This window comes from Medicago sativa, chromosome 3, assembly GCF_051527215.1.
Source record: "Medicago sativa cultivar Bolivia chromosome 3, Bolivia_mono, whole genome shotgun sequence".
Lineage (NCBI taxonomy): Eukaryota > Viridiplantae > Streptophyta > Magnoliopsida > Fabales > Fabaceae > Medicago > Medicago sativa.
This window is the reverse complement of record NC_140751.1, coordinates 94635579-94662526: the sequence shown is the minus strand read 5'-3', so window position 1 is coordinate 94662526 and position 26948 is coordinate 94635579. Positions and strand designations below refer to the sequence as shown.

General features: G+C 31.4%; 3 protein-coding genes across 6 annotated transcripts; all 3 read left to right on the top strand.

Annotated features, from left to right (window-relative positions):
• The first annotated feature begins 6004 nt into the window (after positions 1-6004).
• LOC146942228 (uncharacterized) lies at positions 6005-6718 on the top strand. The gene is made up of 2 exons (XM_085750018.1): positions 6005-6266; positions 6336-6718. The coding sequence occupies exons 1-2, from the start codon at positions 6005-6007 to the stop codon at positions 6716-6718; spliced, it is 645 nt and encodes a 214-aa protein (XP_085606144.1).
• Positions 6719-8748: 2030 nt separating this feature from the next.
• LOC146942226 (branched-chain-amino-acid aminotransferase 2, chloroplastic-like) lies at positions 8749-25774 on the top strand. Of its 3 annotated transcripts, XM_085756172.1 has the most exons (11): positions 8749-9069; positions 9951-9999; positions 19656-19720; positions 19868-20042; positions 22144-22320; positions 22447-22578; positions 22685-22783; positions 23197-23313; positions 23746-23841; positions 24954-25066; positions 25467-25774. In XM_085756172.1, exons 2-11 carry the CDS (start codon positions 9979-9981, stop codon positions 25579-25581), a joined length of 1110 nt encoding a protein of 369 aa, XP_085612298.1. In that variant the 5' UTR covers positions 8749-9069; positions 9951-9978; the 3' UTR covers positions 25582-25774. The 3 variants fall into 3 exon arrangements, with proteins under 3 accessions (XP_085612298.1, XP_085612297.1, XP_085612299.1); XM_085756171.1 differs by lacking the exon at positions 9951-9999; XM_085756173.1 differs by lacking the exons at positions 9951-9999; positions 19656-19720; positions 19868-20042.
• LOC146942227 (uncharacterized) lies at positions 10818-13117 on the top strand. Of its 2 annotated transcripts, none has more exons than XM_085756174.1 (6): positions 10818-10999; positions 11357-11387; positions 11912-11947; positions 12041-12197; positions 12298-12423; positions 12514-13117. In XM_085756174.1, the coding sequence occupies exons 2-6, from the start codon at positions 11367-11369 to the stop codon at positions 12555-12557; spliced, it is 384 nt and encodes a 127-aa protein (XP_085612300.1). In that variant the 5' UTR covers positions 10818-10999; positions 11357-11366; the 3' UTR covers positions 12558-13117. The 2 variants fall into 2 exon arrangements, 1 of the variants encoding a protein (XP_085612300.1); XR_015032619.1 differs by lacking the exon at positions 10818-10999 and having other exon boundaries at positions 11221-11387; positions 12514-12635; positions 12955-13093.
• Positions 25775-26948: the final 1174 nt, after the last annotated feature.

Below are 26948 nucleotides of genomic sequence, written 5' to 3'. Positions count from 1 at the left end.
TTCCACAACGAGCGGATCTAAAGAAGTCACCGTTTGTTGTGCACTCGGATCTGAGCAATGGCCATGCCGAACTTGCCGACGTCGACGACGGAGATCTTGTTGTGACGCTTTATGGGTGACGGTGGTGCTACGTTAAAGGTACAGATCGGAGTTACATGTGGTATTAACGGAAGAGATGAGAGGAGGTTTGTGGATGGTACGTGAGGGAGGGAGAAGATGTGATGAGGGAGGGAGAAGATGAAGTTCAGTGAGAGAGGGAGATGAGAGGGACTGAATATTTTTTTTGTTTTTTTAATTTTTGTATTTGAATTTTAAATATTGAAAATAATTATAAATTCCAAGTGGATTAAAAAAAATATTCAGATTTTTTTTCAAAAACAAATAATCAGAATTTTTTTTTGATTTTTAAAATTGTTTAAGATTTTTTTCGTTTTAAATTTTCAGATTTTTTAAGATTTTTTTCATAATTTTTTCAGATTTTTTTCATTATTTTTAATTTTTATAAATTTTTCTAGATTTTTTTTATTTTTTAAGATTTTTTTTCGTTTTTTTATTTTCTTTAAGATTTTTTCGTTTTTAATTTTTGTTTTTTAATTTTCTTTTTCAATTTATGTTTTTTAATTTTAAATAATGGAAATAATTATAAATTCCAAGTGGATTAAAAAATATTAAAATTACATAGTCAGCGTGCCACGTGTGCAGATTCTGCTGACAAGGCTTGATGAGGGACCAAAAGTGGAAGAATCTGAAATGACAAGGACAGAATCTAAACTTTTTTTTTACAGGGACTAAAACCGGATTTCGCTCATATTACAGGGACCAAAAGGGGTATAAACCCTTTTTTAATTAAATAAATAAAAAATCTAATTAAAAATATTTAAAAAATCAGGAAAATTGAAAAATTAATAAAAAATTGAAAAAAATTCTGAAAATTTAAAAAATGATTTAAAAGAAATAAAATAAAAATAATGAAAAAATCTGAAAAAAATAAAAAAGATTAAAAATTCTGAAATTTTTTTTTCATAATTTTATGAAAAAATTAAAATTCTGGAAAAATGAAATTTTCGAAATTTTAATTAAAATTCTGGAAAAATTCTAATTAAAATTTTAATGAAAAATAAAAATTCTGGAAAATATTTAAAAAAAATTCGATATTTTCATTGTAATATGCATATTTCGAAATTTTCATTGTAAAATTCCCGGTTTATAAATACACAAAAATTCCCGGAAAAAATACTAATAAAAATTTCGAAATTTCTGGTTTATAAATACACATATTTTTTCCCTTATTCTCGGTTTATAAATACACAAAAATTTCTGGTTTATAGATACACAAAAATTCCCGGAAATTTTTTTGGAAATAAATACACTGAAAAAACCTAAGCTCGACATATATACTAATGAAAATTTCGAAATTAATTTTAAAAATTTCATTTTTTTAAAAATGATTATTCTTTTTAATTTTTTCGAAAATTTTGTAATTTTTTAATATTTTTTTCAATTTTTTTATTAATTTTTCATTTTTCCAGAATTTTTTAATCTTTTTTTTTTCAGAATTTTTCATTATTTTTCATTTTATTAGATTATTTTAAATTTTCAAGAATTATTTTATTTTATTTTTCAATTTTTTTATTAATTTTTCATTTTTCCAGAATTTTTTAATCTTTTTCAGAATTTTTCATTATTTTTATTTTATTTCTTTTAAATCATTTTTTTAAATTTTCAGAATTTTTTAAATTTTTTATTAATTTTTCAATTTTCCTGATTTTTTAAATATTTTTAATTAGATTTTTTATTTATTTAATTAAAAAATGATTAAGTGGCTTTCTTTATTTTTTTTAATTTAATAATTACCCACGTGACATGCAACATGGGCATTGACCGGTCAAAATTGACCAAAAGGACCAAATTTGCAATGGGGCTAAAACTTAGGGGGCCAAAATAGTAGTTTTCATACTTAGGGGGCCAAAATCGCAACTTTTTGAAAGATAGGGGGCCAAAGTTGCACTTTAGCCTTGAAATTATTGAGAAGTCATCCGGAATTCTAAAACTATGGCTGATTGGGAGAATCGTGAGTTCATCTCTCAAATTTATTTCTTAATTTTCGTCCCTTCTTCGTTTTCCTTTTCCAATTCGGTACATACCCATTGAATCTCATCAAAATCATCTCAAGTTTGTGTATTTCTTTAATCCATTTGTGTTATTAATTTATTTTCATAGAAAATCATCTCAAGGTTTTTTTTTTTTTTACACATTTGCATAATTAATTCATTTTCACTAAACTCATCAAAATCATCTCAAGATTGTGTTTTTGTTTTATCGATTTGCATTATTAATTTATTTTCACTGTTTCACTGAAAAAAAAGTCATCAAATCATCTCAAGTTTGTTTTTTTCTCTGACCCAATTGTGTTATTAATAGAAATATGATCTCTGTTTTTTATGGGTTGTTGTTATTGCAGTGGCTATAACAAAGAGTGGGTTAACTTAATTGAACATGAAGAACCACGATTTTAAGCACTATATGGTGATTTTTTTTCAAGCTTTTGGTAGCTTTATTTATATGTTTTTATTAGCTTTAATAATGGAAACTTGTTTTTATTAGCTATCATTTTCAACCATGAAGTCTTTGGCAATATCTTCAAAAGAAAGAAGCATATTGAAAATAGACTCAAGGGCATCCAAAATTATTTGGAGAGAGTTGATTCTCTTCGACACACCCTCCTTGAAAAAGAATTGCAGCAAGAGTACAACCACATCCTCTTCCAAGAAGAAATGCTTTGGTTCCAAAAATCTAGAGAGCAATGGGTTAAATTTGGAGACAAAAACACCTCTTTCTTCCATGCTCAAACTATCATTAGACGGAAGAGAAACAAAACCCACAAGCTTCAGCTACCCAATGGTATTTGGACCTCTGACAGCACTACCCTCCTAGAAGAAGCACAAAAATATTTCAAAAACCTTTTCTATGGAAATCAACATCATCATAACCGCACTTTCCATGAAGGCGCCCACCCCTCCATTAATGACATAGACAAAGCCTCGCTCACCAAACCTATCACCAAGAATGAAGTGTTTGCTTCCCTTAACACCATGAAACCCTACAAAGCACCCGGTCTAGATGGATTCCATTGTATCTTCTTCAAACAGTATTGGCACATAGTTGGAGATGATATTTATCACATGGTCCAGTCAGCTTTTCACATAGGTTACTTTGATCCGAAGATTTCAAACACTCTTATTGCACTCATTCCAAAAGTTGATTCTCCCACCACCTACAAAGATTTCAGACCCATCGGTCTCTGCAATATTATTTACAAAATTATCACAAAAGTTTTAGTGCACCGTCTCAGACCCATCCTTAACAATATTATTGGCCCTTACCAAAGCAGTTTTCTGCATGGTAGGGGAACAACTGACAATTCAATTGTTTTGCAGGAAATTGTCCACTTCATGAGGAGGTCCAAAAGGAAGAAGGGATAAGTCGCTTTCAAACTTGACCTAGAGAAAGCTTTTGATAATGTCAATTGGGATTTCCTCAACTCTTGCCTCCATGATTTTGGTTTTCCAGACATCACCATCAAGCTCATCATGCATTGCGTTTCGTCATCCACCTTCTCTATTTTATGGAATGGTAATAAATTGGCCCCTTTTAAGCCATCCCATGGTCTTAGACAAGGTGACCCGCTTTCTCCCTACCTCTTCATTTTATGCATGGAAAAGCTCTCTACCGCTATTAACAATGCGGTGATTCAAGGTAATTGGGACCCTATTCACATCACTAACGGAGGACCTCAGATAGCTCACCTCCTTTTTGCAGATGATGTTCTTCTCTTCACTAAGGCCACGAATTCCCAATTTTGCTTCATCATTGATTTATTTGATAGATTCAGCAAGGCTTCGGGTTTGAAGATTAATATTTCAAAGTCTAGAGCCTATTATTCTTCAGGGATCCCTCAAGAGAAAGTTAACAATCTCACCGCTATCACTGGCATCCGAAGCACAACTTCCCTTGGTAAGTACCTCGGCTTTCCCATGCTCAAAGGCCGCCCCAAGAGAAGTGATTTCCACTTCATTATTGAAAAAATGCAAACCAGACTGGCATCATGGAAGAATCGGCTCCTAAATAGAACAGGTAGACTAGCTTTAGCCTCATCTGTTTTATCCTCCATCTCATCTTACTACATGCAAATCAATTGACTTCCTCAAAACATTTGTGATAGTATTGACCAAACTACTAGGAATTTTATTTGGAGAGGCTCTAGTAACAAGGGAGTTCATCTAGTGAATTGGAAGAAAGTCACTACCCCTAAGCGTATATGCGGCCTGGGCATTAGAACAGCTCGGGATGCTAATACTTGTCTCCTTGGAAAATTAGTTTGGGACATGGTCCAATCCACCAACAAATTATGGGTGAATCTTCTCTCTACCAAATATTCGGCGGGGCCAAACATCCTTCATGCCAACGCCACTAGCAACATCTCTCCTTCATGGGCATCTATCATCCGTGCAAAAAATGTTCTCAAAGATGGGTATACTTGGCGCGCCGGTTCGGGCTCCTCCTCTTTTTGGTTTAGCATTTGGTGCTCTCATGGTTTTCTTGGTTCTTTGGTTCCTATGATTGACATTCATGACATTCACCTCACAGTTAATGATGTGTTAACCTTCCCTGGCCAACACACTCAAGCTATCTGCACTACCCTCCCGCAAACAATTGCTGACACCATTAATAATTTCCATACCAATTTTAATCCCACCGTTGACGATACTTTCATTTGGAGGCACAACAAAAATGGTGTTTACTCCACAAAAAGTGGCTACTCATGGCTGTTGTCCCTCATGGATCCATCTGACATTGATTCTCATCAAAATTCCTGGTCGTGGATTTGGAAGCTGCAGGCTCCGGAGAAATACAAATTCTTCATTTGGCTAGCTTGTCATTAGAGCTGTCAAAATGGGCCGGGCCGTCCAAAAGCCCGAATAAAATGTAGGGCCTGGGCCGAATAATTGCCGCCCAAATTTTTTCAGAGCTTTTTAGCCCTGCCCGAAAAAGCCCGCAGCCCGTTCGGGCTCCGGGCAGCCCGCCAGCCCGCCAAAAAATACAATTTTTTTTTGTCTTTGAAGCTATTTTTCACATTCGTTACTTTTGGGTTTTGATTGAGTAGTTTTTTTTTTTTGTGTTTTAATTGAAGAATGAATTGAATTTGGTTGAGTTGATGTGTAGCTGATGACGAAAGTATTATTGGCAATTTGGCATGAGCTATAACAACAATATGCGATTTTCTGGTGGAATTGATGTTTCCTCTGCATATCTGCATAAAAGTTCAGATTTTTCAATCAAGAGTGAACACCATATATCACAAGCACCAACAGCTCAATGTGCATGAGCTCTGCTACTTTCCGCATTTCTAATTGGATTGAAGTATGGATGGGCCTGCATAGCATTTAAGATTTATTAACCAAACATTCTGTAAAATGAGTACCAAACACTTGTATGGTACGAAGGGCATTGGAAGTATACCAAATACAATCAGCAAAATACAAAAATAAACATACATAACCAATGTCTAATACTAGAGTATCTACTAAGTGGCAGGTTGTCTAACAAGAAATGAAAGGAAAGCTTGCTTAATGTCCTTAAAAAAAGAAAAAAAAAGAAAAAAAATAGATACGTGCGGGCCGGGCTGGCCCGTTAGCCCGGGAGCCCGTATAGGGCCGGGCTCGGGCCCAATTATTCAAGCCCATATTTAAACCGGGCTTTTTAGCCCGGCCCTAAAAAGCCCGTTGCCCGATCGGGCCGGGCCGCCCGTTTTGACAGCTCTACTTGTCATGACGAGGTCCCAACGCTATTTTTGCTCCATCATAGACATATAGCTACTTCTGCAACTTGTGGGAGATGCAGTGAGGCGGAATATGGCAGAATATTCGTGATTGTAGATACTCTTGTAGCATATGGCAGAATATTGGTTTCACTCATCAAGATTTTTTCACTGTAAATTGTGCTCATGATTGGCTCAAAACCGGCACCAAAAGCCCTCGCTCCTTTATCTTCCTCGCAGGTCTTTGGTGGATATGGAAGCACTGCAACCAGATGTGTTTCAACAACGAAACCTGGTCAATTACTCGGCCATGCATCAACATCAAGAATTCTGCTAGACATTATTAAGAACAACTTCATTTCTGAAGGCACTGAGGCTACTACTGTTCGTGTGGTCAGCTGGAACAGCAACAATCAACACTATTACGTTCTTAATGTCGACGAGAGCTGTTTGGGATCACCTGTCTGAGCTGGCTTTGGTGGATTAATTCGTAACAACGTTGGTTCCTTTATTTCAGGCTTCTCTGGCTTCCTTCCGAACTCGAACTGTGTTCTTCAGGCTGAGCTCTCGGCCATTCTTGCAGGCTTACAGTTAGCTGTGAGCATGGGGCTGGATGATTTGATTTGCTATTCAGATTCTCAACTGTCCGTCAAGCTCATCACAGGTGATGTTTCAAAGTATCACGCCTATGCGGTGCTCGTTCAAGACATCAAAGATATCATAGCTTCCTGCAATTTCACTATCCAACACACGCTCCGTGAGGGTAATCAATGTGCGGATTTTTTCTCAAAGGTAGGAGCTGCTTCAGACAACAGGTTCTTGGTTCATTCGTCCGCTCCCGAGGATCTCCAAGACATGCTGCGAAATGATGCCATGGGTGTTTTATTCCATAGAGCTTAATTTTTTGTTTTCCCTCTGTTTCTTTTTCTTGTTTAATTGTTAGCCTTTTAACCAAAAAAAAAAAGTCTTCTCGTAAGGTGAGTAATTTTAAAAAGGGTTAAAATTGGTATTTTTATCCTTTGCATGTGTGGAGGTATAATTAATTAATTTAATTATTGAGGTGAATGGTAAATTTTTCATTAAATGCACTAAACATTAATTTGAACATTGTCACTTAGACCAATACTTTCAAAGGTATTATTTTTGTTTTATGTTGAAAAACAAAAAATGGAGAGTTTAAGAAGCATAAAGAGAGGATGATTACTTTTTCTTTTTAAACTACAGACACTATAAAATACTCCCTCCGTTCCAGATTATAAGGAAAAAAAACTCATTTTCTTTGTCTCAAATTATAAGCAAAAAAGACCAACTTTTATCATATTTAATTATGTTTTTTCAGAAAATCATATTTTTCAAGGAGAAATTAAATGCAATTTGCATTCATTATGTTTTCTCTTTCATTTTCTCTATAACTAATAACCAATAAAAATTGTTTTTACATTTTTCTATGAAACTTATTCCAAGAATAACACAAGAAACTATGTTGCAAACTACTATGTTTTGGTTTTCTTAATAAGTGTGATTTTTTATTTTTGCTTATAATATGGGACGGAGGGTGTATTAAAATGGATTAAATGTTTTTTATTTAAAAAAATGGATTAAATGTTATTGATGTACTATATAATTATTTATCACGTTTTTTTTAAGGAATAATGATTTATCACGTTGTAATTTTAATTTTTGCAAAATAGTCTCTCAGCCGGCATTGAATCAACAATCATTCAACGTTGAATAATGTTTTTTTTTTTTGAAGATCCGTTGAATAATGTTAGGGATAATATTTCGCCCGCCTCCCCTGAGGTCTCTTTAAATAACACAAACACCCCCTTTAATTTTATAGTAGACACAAACCTCCCTTAAGTCCTTTTAAAATAGATAGATACCTCCTTTAGAACTTAACAGCAACTTAACTGTTAGTTTTGATTGTGTTGTTGGATTTTACCCAAATCCTATGATTTTGGTGATGTGTATTATGTGGGAAGCACCACTCTCTTTCACAAACGAAGCACAGAGAATGGAACAAATTTGGTTGATGAAATGTTTATGGTGGAAGATAGTGCAAAACATGTATAAAAGTTTGAGTTTTTCTTTTTATTTTCTAACATCAGTTTAACACTGTTACATCAAAGGGAGGTTAATGTTATTTGTGAAAATAGAGGGGGTGTAGAGGGAGGTGGGTGTAATTTGCCCAATCACCAATAAATTTGAGAAACGTAAGACATTAGTATGTTAAAATGTTTCCACATTGAATCAACAACCTTTCCACGTTGAATAATCTTAGAGTAACAAGGATGTGGATCGACGTGGATTATGCAATGCAGATTTTTTGGATAGGTACTACTGCCAACTATGATCGAGATGGGCTTTCTTTGTATTCATGATCTTCATTCATGTATCTCGTAGGCGACACATACTCATTTTTTAAATCCAACATCCTTATCTCCTAGTAGCATTTTTTGAATTTATAACTACCAAAGGACATATAATAATACATAAGTCATCTGATGTCAAAAAAGTTTATCTGATAACTTAGTGGGTATTAACTCATCTACTATATATCAACTTATAGCTTATCATCTCTAAAAAAAAAACTTATAGCTTATCTATATGCATTACTTTTTCTCAAACACGGTCTGAATATATATCTTTAATTTTTTTTTTGACAAGAATATATATATCTTTAATTAACATGCCTAAAGGGTCCGATAACATATCATTTAAAATAAACACGTTTTCAACAAATTTGGAGTTATCTTTATATTTTTTTTATGCATTTGAAGTTATCTATTGTCAATTGTGTTTATTATTTTTTATCAAAATAACAACAATAATATAATTAAATAATAATACATGCTACTCCCGTTTATGAAGAATATTACATAAGTGGTCTCAATCTTAGTATAAAATGGGTACTTGTATACGTGCCTTGCATATGTAGTGTTCCAAGTGTTGTATAAAAAATTGCTACGTAGCAACCAAAATAGCTATATGCAGATTGCATAGCTGGAGTTGTCTACTTGCCTTGTCATTGCTTCTCCTAATATATCTTATCTTGTTGATTCTTTCCTCTTTTTTCATTGTTTTGTGCGTGTGCTTTTTCCCATAGGATTTCCAAAAAAACACAACACAATCACCACCATTTACACTGTTTTGAACAACCAGAAGGATCGAGCAAAATGATTCAAAGAACAGTGAACTTTCCAAGTTTAAGGAAATTGCTTCTTCGTCCTGGTTATCGTTCTTCCTCCAAGGTGATCAACGTTTTACTTTCTCATTCTTTGTTTATTTAATTTTCTCATCAAAGTCGGTCATAACAATTTTACGTGTTTTTGTTCCTTTTCAAGTTTTCGTTTTACCCTATCTCTGTTTTCTTGATTCCTTGTCTGTTATGAGTATCTTATATATTATTATTTTTTTCTTTCTCAGTGGTGTCTTTATTTATTAACTAAAACATTTGATATTAAGGAATACAGTTGATTTTAGTCACTCACAACACAATAAGTAAATTAGTTGATTTTCTTCTTCAAATTTTGGTCGTTCACAATGTTCATATGAATCAATTTAGTCCGACAAAAATAAAACTTAAAGTAATCATTAACATTTTCATATTATGGACAAATTAATCTTTTTTGTTTGTTGATAACTTGCCCCATTATAAAAATGTCATGTACTACTTCGAATTTTATTTTTGTCCGAATCTAAATTTTCCTATATGAAAAAAGTGAAATACCAATATAGGCCTTCACTCTATACTAATTTAAAGACACATTTAGGGTTAAAATATAAAAGAGAATTAAATCTCCATAATATTTTAAGGGAATTAAGCCTCCAATTTTCTGGGGGACTCAATTAATACACTTGGTTTGGCGTAAGAAATTTTTTGCACTAAATTTATTGTATATATGTTGAATCATTTTTAATTTTTTTGGCCCCTTTGGACCGATTTCTCGTGACTTATAAATCTACCTTTTGATAATAAAAAAAAAAAGAAGTTGAATTTATCCGTAGGTTTAAAAGTGAAAATCAAATGATGTTGAAATTCCATCCCTCCAACCCAATTAGTACTAATAAATGAGGGAAAATAAAATAGTTAGATAGGAAGGTTGAAGATCTTGTGTATTATATTATTCAGGGGTGGATCTTGGGGTGCAAAGAGCTCAATGGAGCTAGGCCTCCTTAAGGTATGAGCTTCAAAAAAATTTACTATTGTTGTGACTTCTATTGGTTGTTGTGCTGCCAACTTTGTGGGCGCATGGTTTTTGGTAGTTATGTGCCGGTTTTCACTTTCCTCGTCAATTGTCTTGTTTTAGGCCTATTAGAATAGGGTCTTCTTGCTTTTGGTGTTAGGTTGATGTTTTTTGGGATGGTGGTTTGAGGTTCCTCATGTATACCGTAGTGATTTTCACCTTTGGGTGTACCGCATATATAAGACACACCTTGTATATATCTTTTAAAAAATTTAAATAGAACATTGTTCTTTAAAAAAAATACCTTTTTATTTTATTACGGGTCTCTTTTCACTTACAAAGCCGAGCCTCCGGATTCGTAGGAACGGCCCGGATATTATTTCCTTAAACAAAACTTGTGTATCTCTCTTAATATAAGAAGAGAAGATGTTGTGGAAAACCTCTTATTGCCCCAGCCTGGTTTATTGACAAATCATCAAAGTAAGGGTAAAGTCTGTCCATAAATTACTTTATTCAACCAAATCACCACAATTAACTAACATGATGTCATCTAAGTACCAAGTTATGTTCTTTGGTTTCATTGCTCTTCAAATTTCTTTTCCTGGTTTCAAGCTGACTAAAACAACTTTGAGGATAGTTTGCTTTTACTTGAAAAAGCAAACTGAGTCATGTCTCAAATCAATAAATATATTTTGTGTACTCTACACATTTACCAACCAAATTTGGGGGCAAGTTTTCAAATTCAAATTTCAAATTCAATCAAATTTAGTTTGAATATATATACAAATGAATCCTCATATACTATCTCTCTCACCATTCTCTTATTTTCATCTTCTCTCATTCAACACATTTCAAAAAATGTTCTACACATGAGTAGAAAAGTGGTAACAGAAAAAGAAGAAATCATTAAGATTTTTTCTATTCTATCATCTTCAAGCTTCAAATACAAAATGAGCAACATCTGCAATAAACACCGAAAACAGGAGAAAAAAAGGTAAGCAACATATTTGTTTCAAATACAAACAACTTCAATATATAACATACCAAAACAAAATTTTCCACCTTGCTACAATAATTATCTTCAACATTTTTAACAAATTTTTAATCTTTTTCACTACAAAATATATATTTGCACAACTATGAACTTTGTCACAATACATCAAAGTAAAACAGAAATAATACTTTGTAGCAACACACTTTTTATACAAGATTCAACACACTATTATCTAAGATTCAATACTCCATTTCACTCATTGTTCTTTTTAAAATAAACTTTTTTTCTTAGCTAAAAAGTATTTTCATTTTTTTCTTCTTCATATTATCATGTAAAACTAACTACACTTTTTTTCAGCTGATTCAACATGACATGTTCTACATCCAAGGTATACAAAACATCATTCATAGTTTTGTATTTCTTTTCTATTACTTTTTCCTTCTTTTTATTGAAAGAAATAAAGAAAGAAAAATAAAATACGCATGGCAACAAATAGCAGTATAAAAGAAAAAAGTTTGTAAGATTTAAACCAATGGATAAGGTTTGGTTCTATGCAACAAACTACAAAGAAAGACATTATGCAGAAATAAACTACCTTGATTTTAGTTTGCGGTGCTACATTCAAAAGAGTTCTTATTTTATTCAAAAGATTTAATCTTTTATTCTTTTATTTCTAAATAAAATATATCTATTATGTCAAACAAAAATCTTACAAACATACTTTTATAGATCTATATAGATAAGAGGTCCAAAAAAATATATTATTGCTCTATAAATTAAATCAAGACAATGTCTCTTATGAATTGTTCTCTGATGAATTATTGCTCTCTATAGATATGTTATTGCTTTCTTATATATGTAACTTTTTCTAACCAAGTGGCTACTGAATATGAGCTTCTATCTAATTCCCAGATTCTGCCACTTTCTCAGCTTATCCAGCTTGACCAGGTAGGATTATTGCAAACACCTTTAAGCACCTACTGTCATACATAGTTACTTAACTTCCCATTTTAATCTATACACTTTTTTTGCATTATTCAGATCATTTACTGTGTCACAATTGCTAAAATTGACAAGGTGAATTCGACCAAAAATGGATGGTATCACTTTGTTGACACAAGTGTCCTAAGATTGCTAAAGGCGACAAACCTCCTTATACATGTGAAGATGGTCATAACACTGAGACCGAGATTTTCAGGTATGTTAAATATCTTACACTATCTTCGTAATAATTGTACTAATTTTTACAGTTATGTTGGTTTATCCAATTACTTATCCCATTTATACAATCTTTGTAGGTACAAACTTGAGATGGATGTTTCCTATGATGATGACAAAACTGTTTTTGTCGTATGGGACCGTGAGGTTACTCAAATGTTGGGTTGGGTATTTCCGGTGCGCAACTTCGCATGAACATGATACAGGTTAACTTTCAAGCACTATCACACCCATCTCAAACTTATTTGTTTTCCTACTTAACACAATGTCCAATAATCAAACTTATGTCGAAACAGGCTGGTATTATAAATCGCTTCGAATTTCCTCTCATGATGGATGACCTTGCTGAAAAGACTATGGTCTTTAAGGTGAAATGGCAGCCAAGGTGGAAATCATGTTCAGTTGCCCTAATATTGTGGTACGACTATTATATAAGTTTGTTTATAGGTTAAACTATTATATTTGATGTATCTTTTCAACTCTTTATTCCCCTCACTATAATTGTTTGTGTTTTCCATCGTATAAGGAAGCTGCACCAGAAATTGCAAATCTCGGCACAGATGCTATGATGGACAGCATAATTCCTAATCCATCCTCTTCTAATGATGATGTTACCATGACAACTGTATTTCAGTTGTTTAACAAATGAATTAAACATTTACTTTGTGTTATGACCATGTAATGTGAGTATTCAGTTCTTATACTAACCTGGTTTATTGTCATATCTGTCTTTACAGCACGACCTATCTGCATCTTCTGAGTATGACCCTGATGATTTGAGCCAACTTACACCAATCAGTGGCTGAAAAAATGCTGGGCATTCTTTGAGTTGCGAGACTCTTTCTCAGCTCACACCAGGTTCCTTCAATTATGCTGCTGCAGCTGAACCTCATGCTGATGAAAGTACTCCTCATCAGTTTGCTCCAACTGATGTTCCTGCATATGCTTGTGGCCATAACGAGATCACGCCTGCTAAACACTCTTCATCCAAGAGGGTGAAGCTTATCAAACGAGAAGAAATAAAGGAACCTGCATAACGATCATACAGATGTTTAATTAGATTCTTCAAAGTTGTGTAATATGACTTAACTTTATACAGTTCAGTTTGGTTTGATCACTCATGCCAACTGAATCCAGACTTTTACTTATTAACTACGTCTCCTTTTACGTTATATGAAACTTATATGGTTATGGCCTACTCTTAATCTGCAATCTGAATTTCTTAATTATCTTTGTTGTTCCCTTTTTATATCTTCTTTTATACAATACTAAGGTCAATCATGCTATTATGCTTATAAACTACTATATAATGAACATGATCATCTTACATCATTTCAGGTAACATTGTTATGCAACCCTTCCTTACTTAACTATAACACTTAATTTTTAATCCAATTATTCCAAAAACTGAAATTTGAGTCACTTAATTCTATTATATAAATTAATTATGCACTTTGTTGCATTGCATTTTTCTCTTATAAAGTGTTAACTCAAGTAAAATGCCTCATGACCATTTTTTGACTAATAATAAAATGTTTCAAATCCCTCTCTTACATTGCTCCTTAAAATACAATACCTATTAACATGTGAAGGACAGATGCAGAGAAAGAAATGAAATAAAGAACCAACTGAAAGAGGCAAACAACTTAGTCTGTTCAACTTTATCATCATCAACCAAAAAGAAAATCTACACTAAGTATACCAAATATTGCAAATAACTAACTTTCCTTCACTATTATATCATTCTCCCTTTTTCTTCTTTCACTGGTTTTATGTATACTTTTTTGTTCTTCTCAATTTTTTCTAACAACCATTTTTCATCATCTCTATTTTGCAGAAAAAGAGTGAACACATGAAAGATAAATGAAACTTCTTTTATCTTCATAAAGGTATGAAGATGATAATGAACTCATTCTTTGGTTGTGCATTGTCTTAAATTTTTTTCCTCTACATATCAAATCTCTAACAAACTATAACATGTTAAATGAAGCTTCTTTTTTTGTAAGATTCTACATGAATGCATAAGAAACAATATACATATATGTTATGTTCTATCGTATATTCTACAACTAGCTAATCAATATCAACATTGTTTTTGTTTTCTTCATCATTATTACAATGAACATGATATAAATGAAATGAGGAATAAAAAGAAAAAGTACATCTTATTACACTGAACTCACCACTAGAAAACAAAAACGAAAAAGGCCAATCTTATTAGAAAAAAAGTACATCTAAGAAGAAATAACATGGATAAACTCACCACTAGACTGAACTTCACTCTTAGATTAGATTTACTTTATTTTTTATAAACTCAGATGATTTGAATTTATATAGATTCATCAATTTTGGATTTCTTTTTAAAATATACTATAATATATGTATAGCTATGATCCCAATTTGTATACAAGTACCATTGATGCTGGAAAACAAAATAAAGAAAAAGGATGTACAAATAAAACAGAGAAAACACCAAATCATATTTAAAAATAGAAGTTGACAATTTTTTTTGTTTCATAAAGATAATTAATGTGTACAAAAAAGACCAGATCATTAAACAAGCAAATTTAAAATGTTACTCTTGACAAAAAAAAATGTTACTTCCATTTCAAATCATAGAAAAAATTTTGGAACAAAATAAAAATTATGAATATTATTATTAGTATTATTATTATTATACCAATTTTTCAGATCTACAAAAAGACAGATCTAAAATGATAAAACAGATAGAAAAGTCATATCTAAAATTAATTTTCTGTTGTTTCTCTTTATCTATATAAAGAAGAAATAATAACTAAATTGAAAAATCAGTTTTGAAAGGAAAGGTGAGAAAGATGGCATCCTGATTAGTTTTTTTTTTAATTTAATAAAAAGATTAACAGAAAAAGAAAATAACAGACAGTCCATATCGTGGTAACAGAAAATAAAAAGTTATGATTTACCAAAAACAACATTCTTTGTTTTAATTTCTATTTCTAACAACAAAAAAGAATAATATTAGTGTCAGATCTAAAAAATCAGAAACACATTTGTTGATCTACAACAAAATTTCTTACATCTCTTGAAAATAAGCATGTTGAACATCTAATTTCATCTTTTGATTGTTGTTGTTGCATGTATGACGGCGAGATAGAGGGAATTTCTATTGTGGAGATGAATCATGGTGGCCGTACGATGAGAGAGAAGCTGAACTCAAAATTGTTACTTCCCTTGATCTAAATATAAATAAGTGGGTTTTGTAGAGGATGATGAGAGGATAAAGATGACGGTTTTATTTTATGTGTATGGTGGTCGGAGTTTGTTGCAAATGAAGAGAGAAGAGGGTTTTGTGGTGGTTTGTGAGGGAGAGGAGAAGAACGGTGGAACAGGCACAGAGAGAAATAAAGAAAGAGTTCGGTGACTTTTGGCAAATAGAGAATATATTATTTAGGGTTTTGTTATTAAAAGTTATGTATTGGTTTTTTTTATTTTAGAAATATACTGGATCAATTTTTTACATGCCTTGGGCCTAACCATGACAATATCCTTTATATATATATATATATATATATATTTAACAAGTTATCCTCTTATTTTTTTCATCTATAATTTTGTTTTGGTTTTGAAGAATCATATTTATTCATTATTATGTAACAAATGAATATTACTTTTTGTGAATTTTTTATTAAATGAATCTTTTTAAGGATATTGTTATTTGTCGCACAGTATATTATCGTGAAGCGTTCATGAACTATCTGTGTCCATTGATATTTTTTATTTGTTGTGATGAGTTCGCGAGGAAAAAAATCGCTATAACAGACATTTTCCTTTTTTTAACCATAATATAAGTGAAAAGTTAACTTGAAAATTTTTAAAATTATAATTATACACTGAACATGTTATCATTTAGTACAAATTAAAAATAATTATAACATAAGAGACAAGTTGTAGCTGATATAAATTTTCAGATAATTATTAACCATGTAACATGTCATCACTGATATATAATATAAAATATTTGTTATACACGAAACAAGTTGTTACTTTTAACTTTAAAAATTATTATTATACACGGGAGAAATCTTCACTGATACAAATCTACTAACATCTACTTCTACTAACAATATCTAAAAATCAAAGTCCTGCAAACTAATTTTAAAAAAACCAGGATTATACGCGATACATGTTATCATTGAGTACAAATTAAAAATAATTATAACACCGGAGACAAGTTATAGCTGATATAAATTTCCAAATAATTATTAACTATGTGACATGTCATCACTGATAAATATTATAAAATATTTGTTATACACGAAACAAGTTGTTAGTGTTAACTTTAAAAATTATTATTATACACTGGTGAAATCTTCACTGATACAAATTTACTAACATCTACTTCTACTAACAATATCTAAAAATCTAAGTACATCAAAATAAATAAATTAGTGTATAGTTATCGGTGGAAATTAGTTACACATGATCATTATCCGCAATTAATTTTTTAAAAAATAAATTATTCAGTTTTGCTATATAATATATATATATATATATATATATATATATATATATATATATATATATATATATACGAGCTCGTGACGAAAAAAATGTTATAACATGCATTCACCATTTTTTTTAAATCATAATATAAGTGGAAAACTAACTTAAAAATTTAAAACACCAGTATTATACGCGATACATGTTATCATTAAGTAGAAATTAAAAATAATTGTAACATAAGAGACAAGTTGTCACAGGTATAAATTTCAAAATAATTTTTTTTTAGGGTAAATTTTAAAATAATTATTAACCATATGACAGGTCACCGATGATATAGATTGTAAAATATTTATTATACACGAAACAAGTTGATAAGGTTAACTTTAAAAATTATTATTATACATGGGCGAAATCGTCACTGATACAAATCTTCTAACATCTACTTCTACTAACAATATCTAAAAATCAAAATCCAGCAAAATAAATTAATTAGTGTATAGTTAGAACTGGAAATTAGTTACACATGACCATTATCCGTAATTAGTTTTTTAAAAAACAAATAAATTAGTTTCGCTATAATATATATCAATGAGTCGTGATGAGTTCGCGAGGAAAAAACTCGCTATAACAGGCATTTTCCTTTTTTATTAACCATAATATAAGTGAAAAACTAACTTAAAAATTTAAAAACTTAGAATTATACACGGGACGTTTTACCATAGAGTACAAATTAAAAATAATTATAACGAAGGAGACAAGTTATAGCTTATATAAGTTTTCAGATGATTATTAACCATGTGACATGTCATCACTGATATATATTATAAAATATTTGTTAAACACGAAACAAGTTGTTACTGTTAGCTTTAAAAATTATTATTATACACTGGTGAAATCTTCACTGATACAAATCTACTAACATCTACTTCTACGAACAATATCTAAAAATCTAAGTACATCAAAATAAATAAATTAGTGTATAGTTATAGGTGGAAATTAGTTACACATGATCATTATCCGCAATTAATTTTTTAAAAAATAAATAATTCAGTTTTGCTATAGTATATATATATATATATATAAACGAGTCATGAGGAAAAAATTGTTATAACATGCATTCACCATTTTTTTTAAATCATAATATAAGTGGAAAACTAACTTAAAAATTTAAAAAACCAGTATTATACGCGATACATGTTATCATTAAGTAGAAATTAAAAATAATTATAACATAAGAGACAAGTTGTCACAGATATAAATTTCAAAATAATTTTTTTTTAGGGTAAATTTTAAAATAATTATTAACCATGTGACAAGTCACCGCTGATATAGATTGTAAAATATTTATTATACACGAAACAAGTTGATCAGATTAACTTTAAAAATTATTATTATACATGGGCGAAATCGTCACTGATACAAATCTACTAATATCTACTTCTACTAACAATATCTAAAAATCAAAATCCAGCAAAATAAATTAATTAGTATATAGTTAGAACTGGAAATTAGTTACACATGACCATTATCCGTAATTAGCTTTTTAAAAATCAAATAAATTAGATTCGCTATAATATATATCAACGAGTCGTGATGAGTTCGCGAGGAAAAAACTCGCTATAACAGGCATTTTCCTTTTTTTATTAACCATAATATAAGTGAAAAACTAACTTAAAAATTTAAAAACTTAGAATTATACACGGGACATTTTACCATTGAGTACAAATTAAAAATAATTATAACGAAGGAGACAATTTATAGCTGATATAAATTTCAAAATAATTATTAACCATGTGACATGTCATCACTGATATATAATTATAAAATATTTGTTACACACGAAACAAGTTGTTACTGTTAACTTTAAAAATTATTATTATACACTGGCGAAATCTTCACTGATACAAATCCACCAGCATCTACTTTTACTAACAATATCTAAAAATCTAAGTCCATCAAAATAAATAAATTAGTGTATAGTTATTAGTGGAAATTAGTTACACACAACAATTATCAGTAATTAGTATTTTATACACATGACACGTCATCAGCGATATGGATTATAAAATAATAATTATACACATGACAAGTTGTCATTGTTAAAATTTAAAAGTTATTATTACACATTGGCTAAATCGTCGTTGATACATATTTTAAAATAGTTGTTATAAAGGAGACAATTTGTCACTGCTCATAATTTAAAAATTATTATTATACACATGACATGTTGTCATTGATAAAAAAAATTAAAATAATTATTATACACGAGACAAGTCATCAATGATATAAATTTTAAAGTAATTGTTATACATGAGCCAAGTTGTTGGTGATCCAAGTTTTAAAATAAACATTTTACATATGACAAATTGTCGCTACTAAAAATGTAAAATTATTGCTATACACGGGACAAATCGTCATTGATTATACACTGGACAAGTCGTTGCTAATGATATTTTGAAATAATTATTACGCATAAGACAAGTTTGAATTTTAAAAGAAATGCACAAGACGAGTTGTCGTTTCTGAAAAGTTACAAAAATATTATTATACAAAAGACAAGACTTCATTACTAATTTTTTTTTTCGAGTTAATATTTTAATTTAGCAAACCTACTCCAAAATTATATATTTTTTGAGGAAAAAACTCCAAGACATGTTATTATATTTTTTATTTGGAGAAAAAAAAAATATAAGTGGATATTATTGTTGAATCAAAAATATAATACACAAATATTTGGCCATCACATCCAAATTAATTACATAAACTAATAATTAAATTGCATCAAAACTCTTATAAACATTTCATAATTTTTAACAAATAACAAACGTTTACTGTACCCGTGCGTCAGCACGGGTTTGTTACTAGTTATTTGTAAGAAAAAACCGTGTATTATTGTGGAGTTGATTGAAGCATTCATTTAAACATTTGGTCTTAATACAAAATCACATCATAACAGATAGGGGCTTACAATGGCTATGCATCTCAGCCCTCCCCTCTTCCAATTCCGGACCCAACTTACAGGTAACTATAATATCTTGTACTCAACAACATTGTATTCCTAGTACGTAATCGTAATTTGCAAAGGTTTTTTTTTTTTTTTTTGGGGAATTACTGTGCATTAATTGACTCATCGTTCTTCTCTAATTTGTACCAAAATAACAAATCTAGTGACGATGATGAGTACGCTAATGTGGATTGGGACAGCCTTGGGTTTGGACTCATGCCAACCGATTTCATGTACGTTACAAAATGTAGTGCTGGCCAAAATTTTGGACATGGACAGCTTAATCGGTATGGGAATATTGAACTTAGCCCATCCGCAGGGGTCCTAAATTATGGCCAGGTATGATGACCAATGTCAAACTTTTAGTAGGAGTAGTATTTTATTTTTGTATGTATCTTTTTTAGAGGTTCAAAACCATCAATGTTATCCACAGCTGTAGATGAATACAAACATGTCATAATTAAAGATCTCAAGACTCCAAAAGAAGATAGCCTCCAATATAAAGATCTCAACATGTGTACAAGTGATGGATACTAATTATATAATCACTTGACCAGGTGGATCATCCACCGATTGTGACGGTGGTAGTGCCGGTTTGAGGGGGAGTTACATGCCTAAAATACTAAAGTCAGTCCCAAAATAATATTAGAAAAACAGTAAAAGAGAGATTTAAGATACGTAAAATAGGACAAGAAACACTCCTTCTATTGATGGATGGGGTCACGTACCCATTCGGTTGGTCCACACCATCCTAATAAATAGTTCGATTGATTAGCAGACAAACTCATCCCAAATCTATAGTGATAAGGTGATATATATGCTTTCGATCGAGAATTTCATGTCCCATATTTTACTTGCTTCTTGTACACATCATTAGATTTCAAATTATTATATATTTTGAAAGCGTAAAACACATTAAAAAAAGCCATACATTTTTTTTTTCCGAATATTTGAACCCAAAGATTGGACACGCGAGAAGATTGGAGAGTAAGAACAAAAATTATCTTTTAAATCACTATGTCCTCTTAATGATATCATCTCATCCTTACCAAGTTCTTTATTAACCAACGATGATTCCAGAAATTTGTTTATTGTGGGGGCAAGTAAATAGTATATATGTTTAAAAAGAAAAATCTTCTAAAAAAATTGTTTAAAAAGAAAAACGTTTTTAACTTTTAACAAAATACACATGTATAAGGAATTTTGCTGTTGATACGTTACACGTAAATTTTACTGGAATTGTTCATTGAGTTTGATAGTTCTCTTTAGCCATACACGAGACTGTGTTGCCGAATCATGAGGGGAGACGATAGAACTTCCATATTGGATCAAGAACAATCGTACAAGTGAGATGAAATCACTTCTTAACCCAAAATCTTAAGATATTAGATTTATGGATCCTCACACTTATATCGCTCAAAATTCATTTTTTTCATTCAATATGAGACTTACCTCACACTTACTACACAACATGTGCCTCCTAACCATTACTCAAAAAAAAAAAAAAAACATGTGTCTCCTAATTTAATTTTTTATTGTTACATAAAAACACAAATTATTATGAACAAAACCTCCTAAAATTGTCTATAATATATAGGATCATATTTTATCAAAATATGATGCATTTTATATCGTGCTTAGTTTTGAAAGAGTAGTAAAAGTTTCCGAAATAAATGATCAACTTATTTCTAATTATTTTATTTTATCCCTTATAATTTTCTACTATTTGTTAAAAAAATATTTATAAAAAAAACTATTTATTTTTTGGTGGTGGTCGGGGTTTGAACCCCAGATTATTTTATCCCTTATAATTTTCTACTATTTGTTAAAAAAATATTTATAAAAAAACTATTTATTTTTTGGTGGTGGTCGGGGTTTGAACCCCGGACCTTGCATATTTTATGCTTTGTCGTCCCTACCAATTAAGTTAGCTCACGAGGACAAACAACTATCTTTTTATGGACATACAAAAAAATTCTATATATTTCAAAAAAATTGCATAAACTTCAACATGGATTCCCCGCCAATTTAAACATCACCATCTCTCCTAGTTCATTCAAAATTTGCCTAAAGTAACTCTACATTCCCACTGAGAGGCACGGACATTATTAATGAACGACTTAGTTGCCAAACAATATGGTAGTAAACAAGTCTAAATCAATTTTACATCGACATTCAATAAATGATATTGACTTTAATGTTATTGTATCGGTTACACGGAGTGTGAATACCGCTTAAATCCATAGAAAATATATAGTGATGCAAGATGCCTATATAGTTCATTTTTAAATGATTTAATTTGTACATATTGACAATTTAATTTGTTTTTACACATGCATCAAATTAAATCACTTTATGATATGCCTAGCTAACATGATTTGATTGAATGCACTTGTAAATAAGTTTTTACACTGATTAATTTCTTATTTAAAATATATAGGGATTATTCGAAGGCACGAAAGCATACAGAAAGGAAAATGGGCAGCTGCTGCTATTCCGTCCAGAAGAAAATGCAATTCGCATGAAGATTGGTGCTGAAAGAATGTGCATGACAGCACCTTCCATTGATCAATTTGTTGATGCCTTGAAGCAAACTGCTCTAGCAAACAAGCGTTGGGTACGTAAGAGTTATTCCTCATGTGTCCATTTTAATTAAATTTGACCTAAAAATTGTTAATGCTTTTAATAAGTGTGCTACATTAATTTTTGAACATTGTCACTTAGACCAATTATTAATGTATAGGTTCCTCCACCGGGCAAAGGGTCGTTGTATCTTAGGCCACTGCTCTTAGGAAGTGGTCCGGTTCTTGGTTTGGCTCCAGCACCTGAATACACATTCCTCATATATGCTTCCCCTGTTCGCAACTATTTCAAGGTTAGTGAAACTTTATTTATTTATTTATTTATTTATTTGCTTGTTTTTGCACATTGCAGCTGGAGCGTTTATTAACACCAATTTGGATGGTTTGTTAACTTGACAGGAAGGTTCCGCGCCACTTAATTTGTATGTGGAAGAGGATTTTGACCGTGCTTCGCAACGCGGGACTGGAAGCGTTAAAACCATTTCCAATTATGCACCGGTACCATTTCAAATCTTCACTCAATTCAAACAAATGTTATTTAAACTAATGCCTAGTTTTACTTGGTGCATGGTTGGATTTGCAGCGAGTTAAATGAAATTATGGTGGAATTGTGATTTTGTTGAAGCTATGAAATGTAGCTTTTGTCAAATTATGGTTGTAAGTTGTAACGTGATTCTGCTAAAGCACTTTCACCCGTCTATCCAATCATGCACTTATAAGTGCATATGAAGCACAAACACATAAATCGCGCACCAAAACTAATACTAACATGACACTGGTAATAATTTGAGTGATCGAATGTGATTCATTTTAATCGCCTTGTTTTTAACTAATGTACCTAATGCTGAATCACATTACACATACATCACCGTAGCACTCAATAGCATAGCACTGATTGCCTTGACATGTAGGTCTTGATGGCACAAAATAGAGCCAAGAGCAGAGGATTTTCCGATGTGTTATACCTTGATTCAAACAGTAAGAAAAATCTGGAGGAGGTCTCTTCTTGTAACATTTTTATTGCCAAGGTATTATTCCAATCAATTTTTTTTATTAAAGATATGTTAGGTGTGTTGTTTTCTTAAGCTTGTTGCAAATTGCAATACTCGAAATATTATTAGCAACGAAAAGCAAAATGCAGTAAGTTAAAACAAGTGCTTGCTGCAAGCTGACATGAGTATACATGGAAAAGTTCAGAGCCAGAGGTTCTGATGATAGGGTTCAATCTAATCTAATGTAAAAGAGAGACAAACATACAATAAAAGAAAGAAACTTGTCACCAAAAGTTTGTTACACTAGAAAGCAGAAGGTTTATTTAAATTCTGGTTTTCGGATAATCGCATGAATTGTTACTTTCCTAGTTGTGCATGCTCTAACTGATCTGGTGAAACTCAATATGTACTATAATCTATCTGTTATATTTGCAACTGGTCTATCTAACTTGGATTTGAATTTCTTAGGGCAAAACCATTTCAACGCCTGCCATCAATGGAACCATACTTTCCGGAATCACAAGAAAGAGTGTCATTGAAATTGCCAGTGATTTGGGTTATCAGGTAGTATTATACCATAATCGTTTCATCTTTGTGGCTGCTATACGAATATGAGACATCATAAACATTCTGCATTTTGTTGCTTTCTGGTTTCTATCTGAATTACGACCAATCTTTCTCATATATACATATTAAATATGAATAGTCTTTCATTAAGTTATTGTTAGTTGATTTTTTTTTACCGAAGGAATTTTTAATGTTGAAGTTTTCAGCAAAATTGAAGTCCTATCATACATCATTTTCATCTTCTGTACTATATTTCTTATTGTGCAAACAAATGCATCGTTGTTTATTTCTTATTCGCTTTAAAAATAAAATAACTTAGAAAGATTCTTGTCCACGAACTCAAACAATAGAAATTCTAAAATACATATAGTGTATTGTGATTGGATTTCATTGTAGAAATTTTATCTTAAAGCTATTCTTTAAATTGATTGGTAAACTTTGATTTTATTAATTCTTCAGTTAAGACAATATACTCTTTGTCTTCATAATAGAACATTATAAGGAATGAAATTCGAGAAACACTTTCTTGAAATACATATCATAAGTGTGGTCAAGTTGAAGTATATCATATCAATAATGATAAATGTGCATGTTAATATAACTACTTTTTCTCAGAGTTCTCCCATGTATGGTCACAGTCACAGACTCGCAGTCACAACTGGTGAGCTATATGTAAGCGTAAACATGATCGATCATATGAGTTCAGAACACCGATAGGACACTTAGTTTGCTTCTGTTAATAGTCAGTCAAGTCTTTGTTTGCCCAATCTCACGCTCCGAGAACTCAGTTTCAATGGGACAATCAATAGCAAACAATCGTGTTATGTGACTGCAAAGGGAACCTAACCTCGAATTCACCGCAACTTAATGATAGACACCTATCACAGTCCTAAAAATTATGTCCTGAAAATTAAGCAGAATCAAATGAATGGTAACTTTAGCTCTTTTTTGGAAAATAGAAAACCACAGAATTATTAGAAAAGTCCTAACATAACATTAACCCACTTTTTTGCAACGCTTTCATATCATATTTTGGTTAGCCAATTTTTCTATTTATATATGATTTTATCTTTCAAGTGTGTTTATTGATTAAGACCAAATCGGTTCAGGTGGAAGAGCGCGTTGTTGCTGTGGATGAATTGACCGAGGCAGATGAAGTTTTCTGTACAGGAACTGCTGTCGGTGTTGCTCCTGTAGGGAGTATCACATACCAGAATAGAAGGTAAAGTGATGGATTGGAAACATTTTTATTAGATACAAAGGATGCATAAAAAAAAGTAAACTATAAGGATGTAATGCAAGTCAATTAAAGTACACATACATAAGTTCATTTTTTTTTTTCTCTGATCATATATACTAACCAAAATTTTCTATCTAGATAAATTATCAACCTTTTTATTTTGAAGGAAGATACGTTATCAATTTTAATTGTAGTATTTCTTTTTATCGCACTTTTCGAAACACTAGTAATATCCCCGGACGTGCCTCACGAGTCCAAGTTTTCCTGAAATATTGTTGATATATATATATATATATATATATATATATATATATATATATATATATATATATATATATATATATATATATATATATATATATATATATATATATATATGCAGGGTGGACTATAAAACAGGTTCTGGAACCATTTGTCAAGAGTTGTGCAAGACCATTTTAGGAATACAAACAGGTAGTATTGAAGATAAGAAGGGATGGATCATTGAATTTGATTAAGTGTGTACATAGATTAAATTATTTTGGCATGAAAATGGCTTGAAAAAAATACAAGTTTGTAAGATAAGTTGTTCTTAATATGCTACCCTATGTGAAAAATGGTCAAAATAACTTTGTTATCTCTACACATATTGTGTACATATATTCGAGAGGCACCAAGGGGCACCCCCCCTTCAGTCCTTCTTCACCTGTATTTTACTTCTGTATGTTTGGGTTCGGTCCATCATCTACCTTTTCTGTTAATGTTTATAGCTATAATACTTTATCCGTACCAAAATATGTCATTTTAGCAAACGGCACACATAGTAGTATATTTGGTGGGAGAAGAAATTATTACTATACAAAATTACGCTTTATAATATAAATGACAAGCATGAAGTATAGTGGACTTACCGTTTGATCTTAATCAGATGGTCGCAGATTTCTAATTGTGTGACTGGAAGCATTATGTGATAGGGTGGAAACTCAATTCTTGTTGATAGGCATGTAATGATGCAGGGTATTAAAATAACAAAAAAGAAGGAAAAACTTGTGGCTCTACTAAAATTTCTTAGGTTTCTTCTGTTGTTGATTAAAGATTGCTAATTTCTAGTTATTTTGAGTATGTTTGTTAGTTTTATTTTTTAGTAAATTAAGGTAATTTCTCACACAATTTTCAAACGCATCAGTATGATATTAGAAAAGTGCTATGAACGATCTCTTTTCAATAAATTCTCTAACATTTTCTCTTTTATCAGATGAAGTTAATGATAGACTACACTAGAAAGCTACTAAGAAATTAAGACTGCAAAGAAAGAATAAACATAAAACTGCATAAGGTTTTTCATAGAAAGCTGTCAATGGCACTGTTACACCTTTTATAGCTAGGGTTACTAGCTTCTATGGGTCTAACATTAGTTGGGCCTAAGGCCTTTAGGGAAAAGACAAAACTACTAAGGACCGGGTCTAGATATTACTGGGTTGACCCGTCCAAGATACACACATAGTCTTCTAGTTTCTTGGGCTTCCTTGTTGCTCTTTTGGGCCTCATGCTATCACTGCCCCATTCTTCAATGAGAACCTTGTCCTCAAGGTTCTAGCTTCCACGTGGCGTAGTTTGACTTGGAGTTGTGGTTGGGACAGAAATGTGGTTGGTGAGAGTGGATGGGTGAGATGGCTTCCTTGTGGGACCATGGGATGCAAGAGGAGTATCTGATTGGCCAAAACTGTCGGTGATGGGAACAGATGGAGAGGCCGTGTATGGCCTAGTGTCAACAGGCGCGTGGGTCTTGGAAACAGGAAGGATGGAAGTGTTAAGTGTTTGGCTAGTACCATTTGAGTTATTTCCCAACTCAGAAGTCTTTTCTCCTTCTTCTTTCTATCTGGAG

Coding starts and splice junctions, on each gene's coding strand:
- LOC146942228 (XM_085750018.1), top strand. CDS start 6,005: ATGATTGGCTCAAAACCGGCACCAAAAGCCCTCGCTCCTTTATCTTCC. Junction 6,267..6,335: donor TCTTAATGTCGACGAGAGCT/GTTTGGGATCAC, acceptor CCTTTATTTCAG/GCTTCTCTGGCTTCCTTCCG.
- LOC146942226 (XM_085756171.1), top strand. CDS start 8,995: ATGATTCAAAGAACAGTGAACTTTCCAAGTTTAAGGAAATTGCTTCTT. Junction 23,314..23,745: donor GTAACATTTTTATTGCCAAG/GTATTATTCCAA, acceptor TGAATTTCTTAG/GGCAAAACCATTTCAACGCC. Junction 23,842..24,953: donor CCAGTGATTTGGGTTATCAG/GTAGTATTATAC, acceptor AAATCGGTTCAG/GTGGAAGAGCGCGTTGTTGC.
- LOC146942227 (XM_085756174.1), top strand. CDS start 11,367: ATGACATGTTCTACATCCAAG. Junction 11,388..11,911: donor TGACATGTTCTACATCCAAG/GTATACAAAACA, acceptor TCTAATTCCCAG/ATTCTGCCACTTTCTCAGCT. Junction 12,424..12,513: donor TTCGCATGAACATGATACAG/GTTAACTTTCAA, acceptor ATGTCGAAACAG/GCTGGTATTATAAATCGCTT.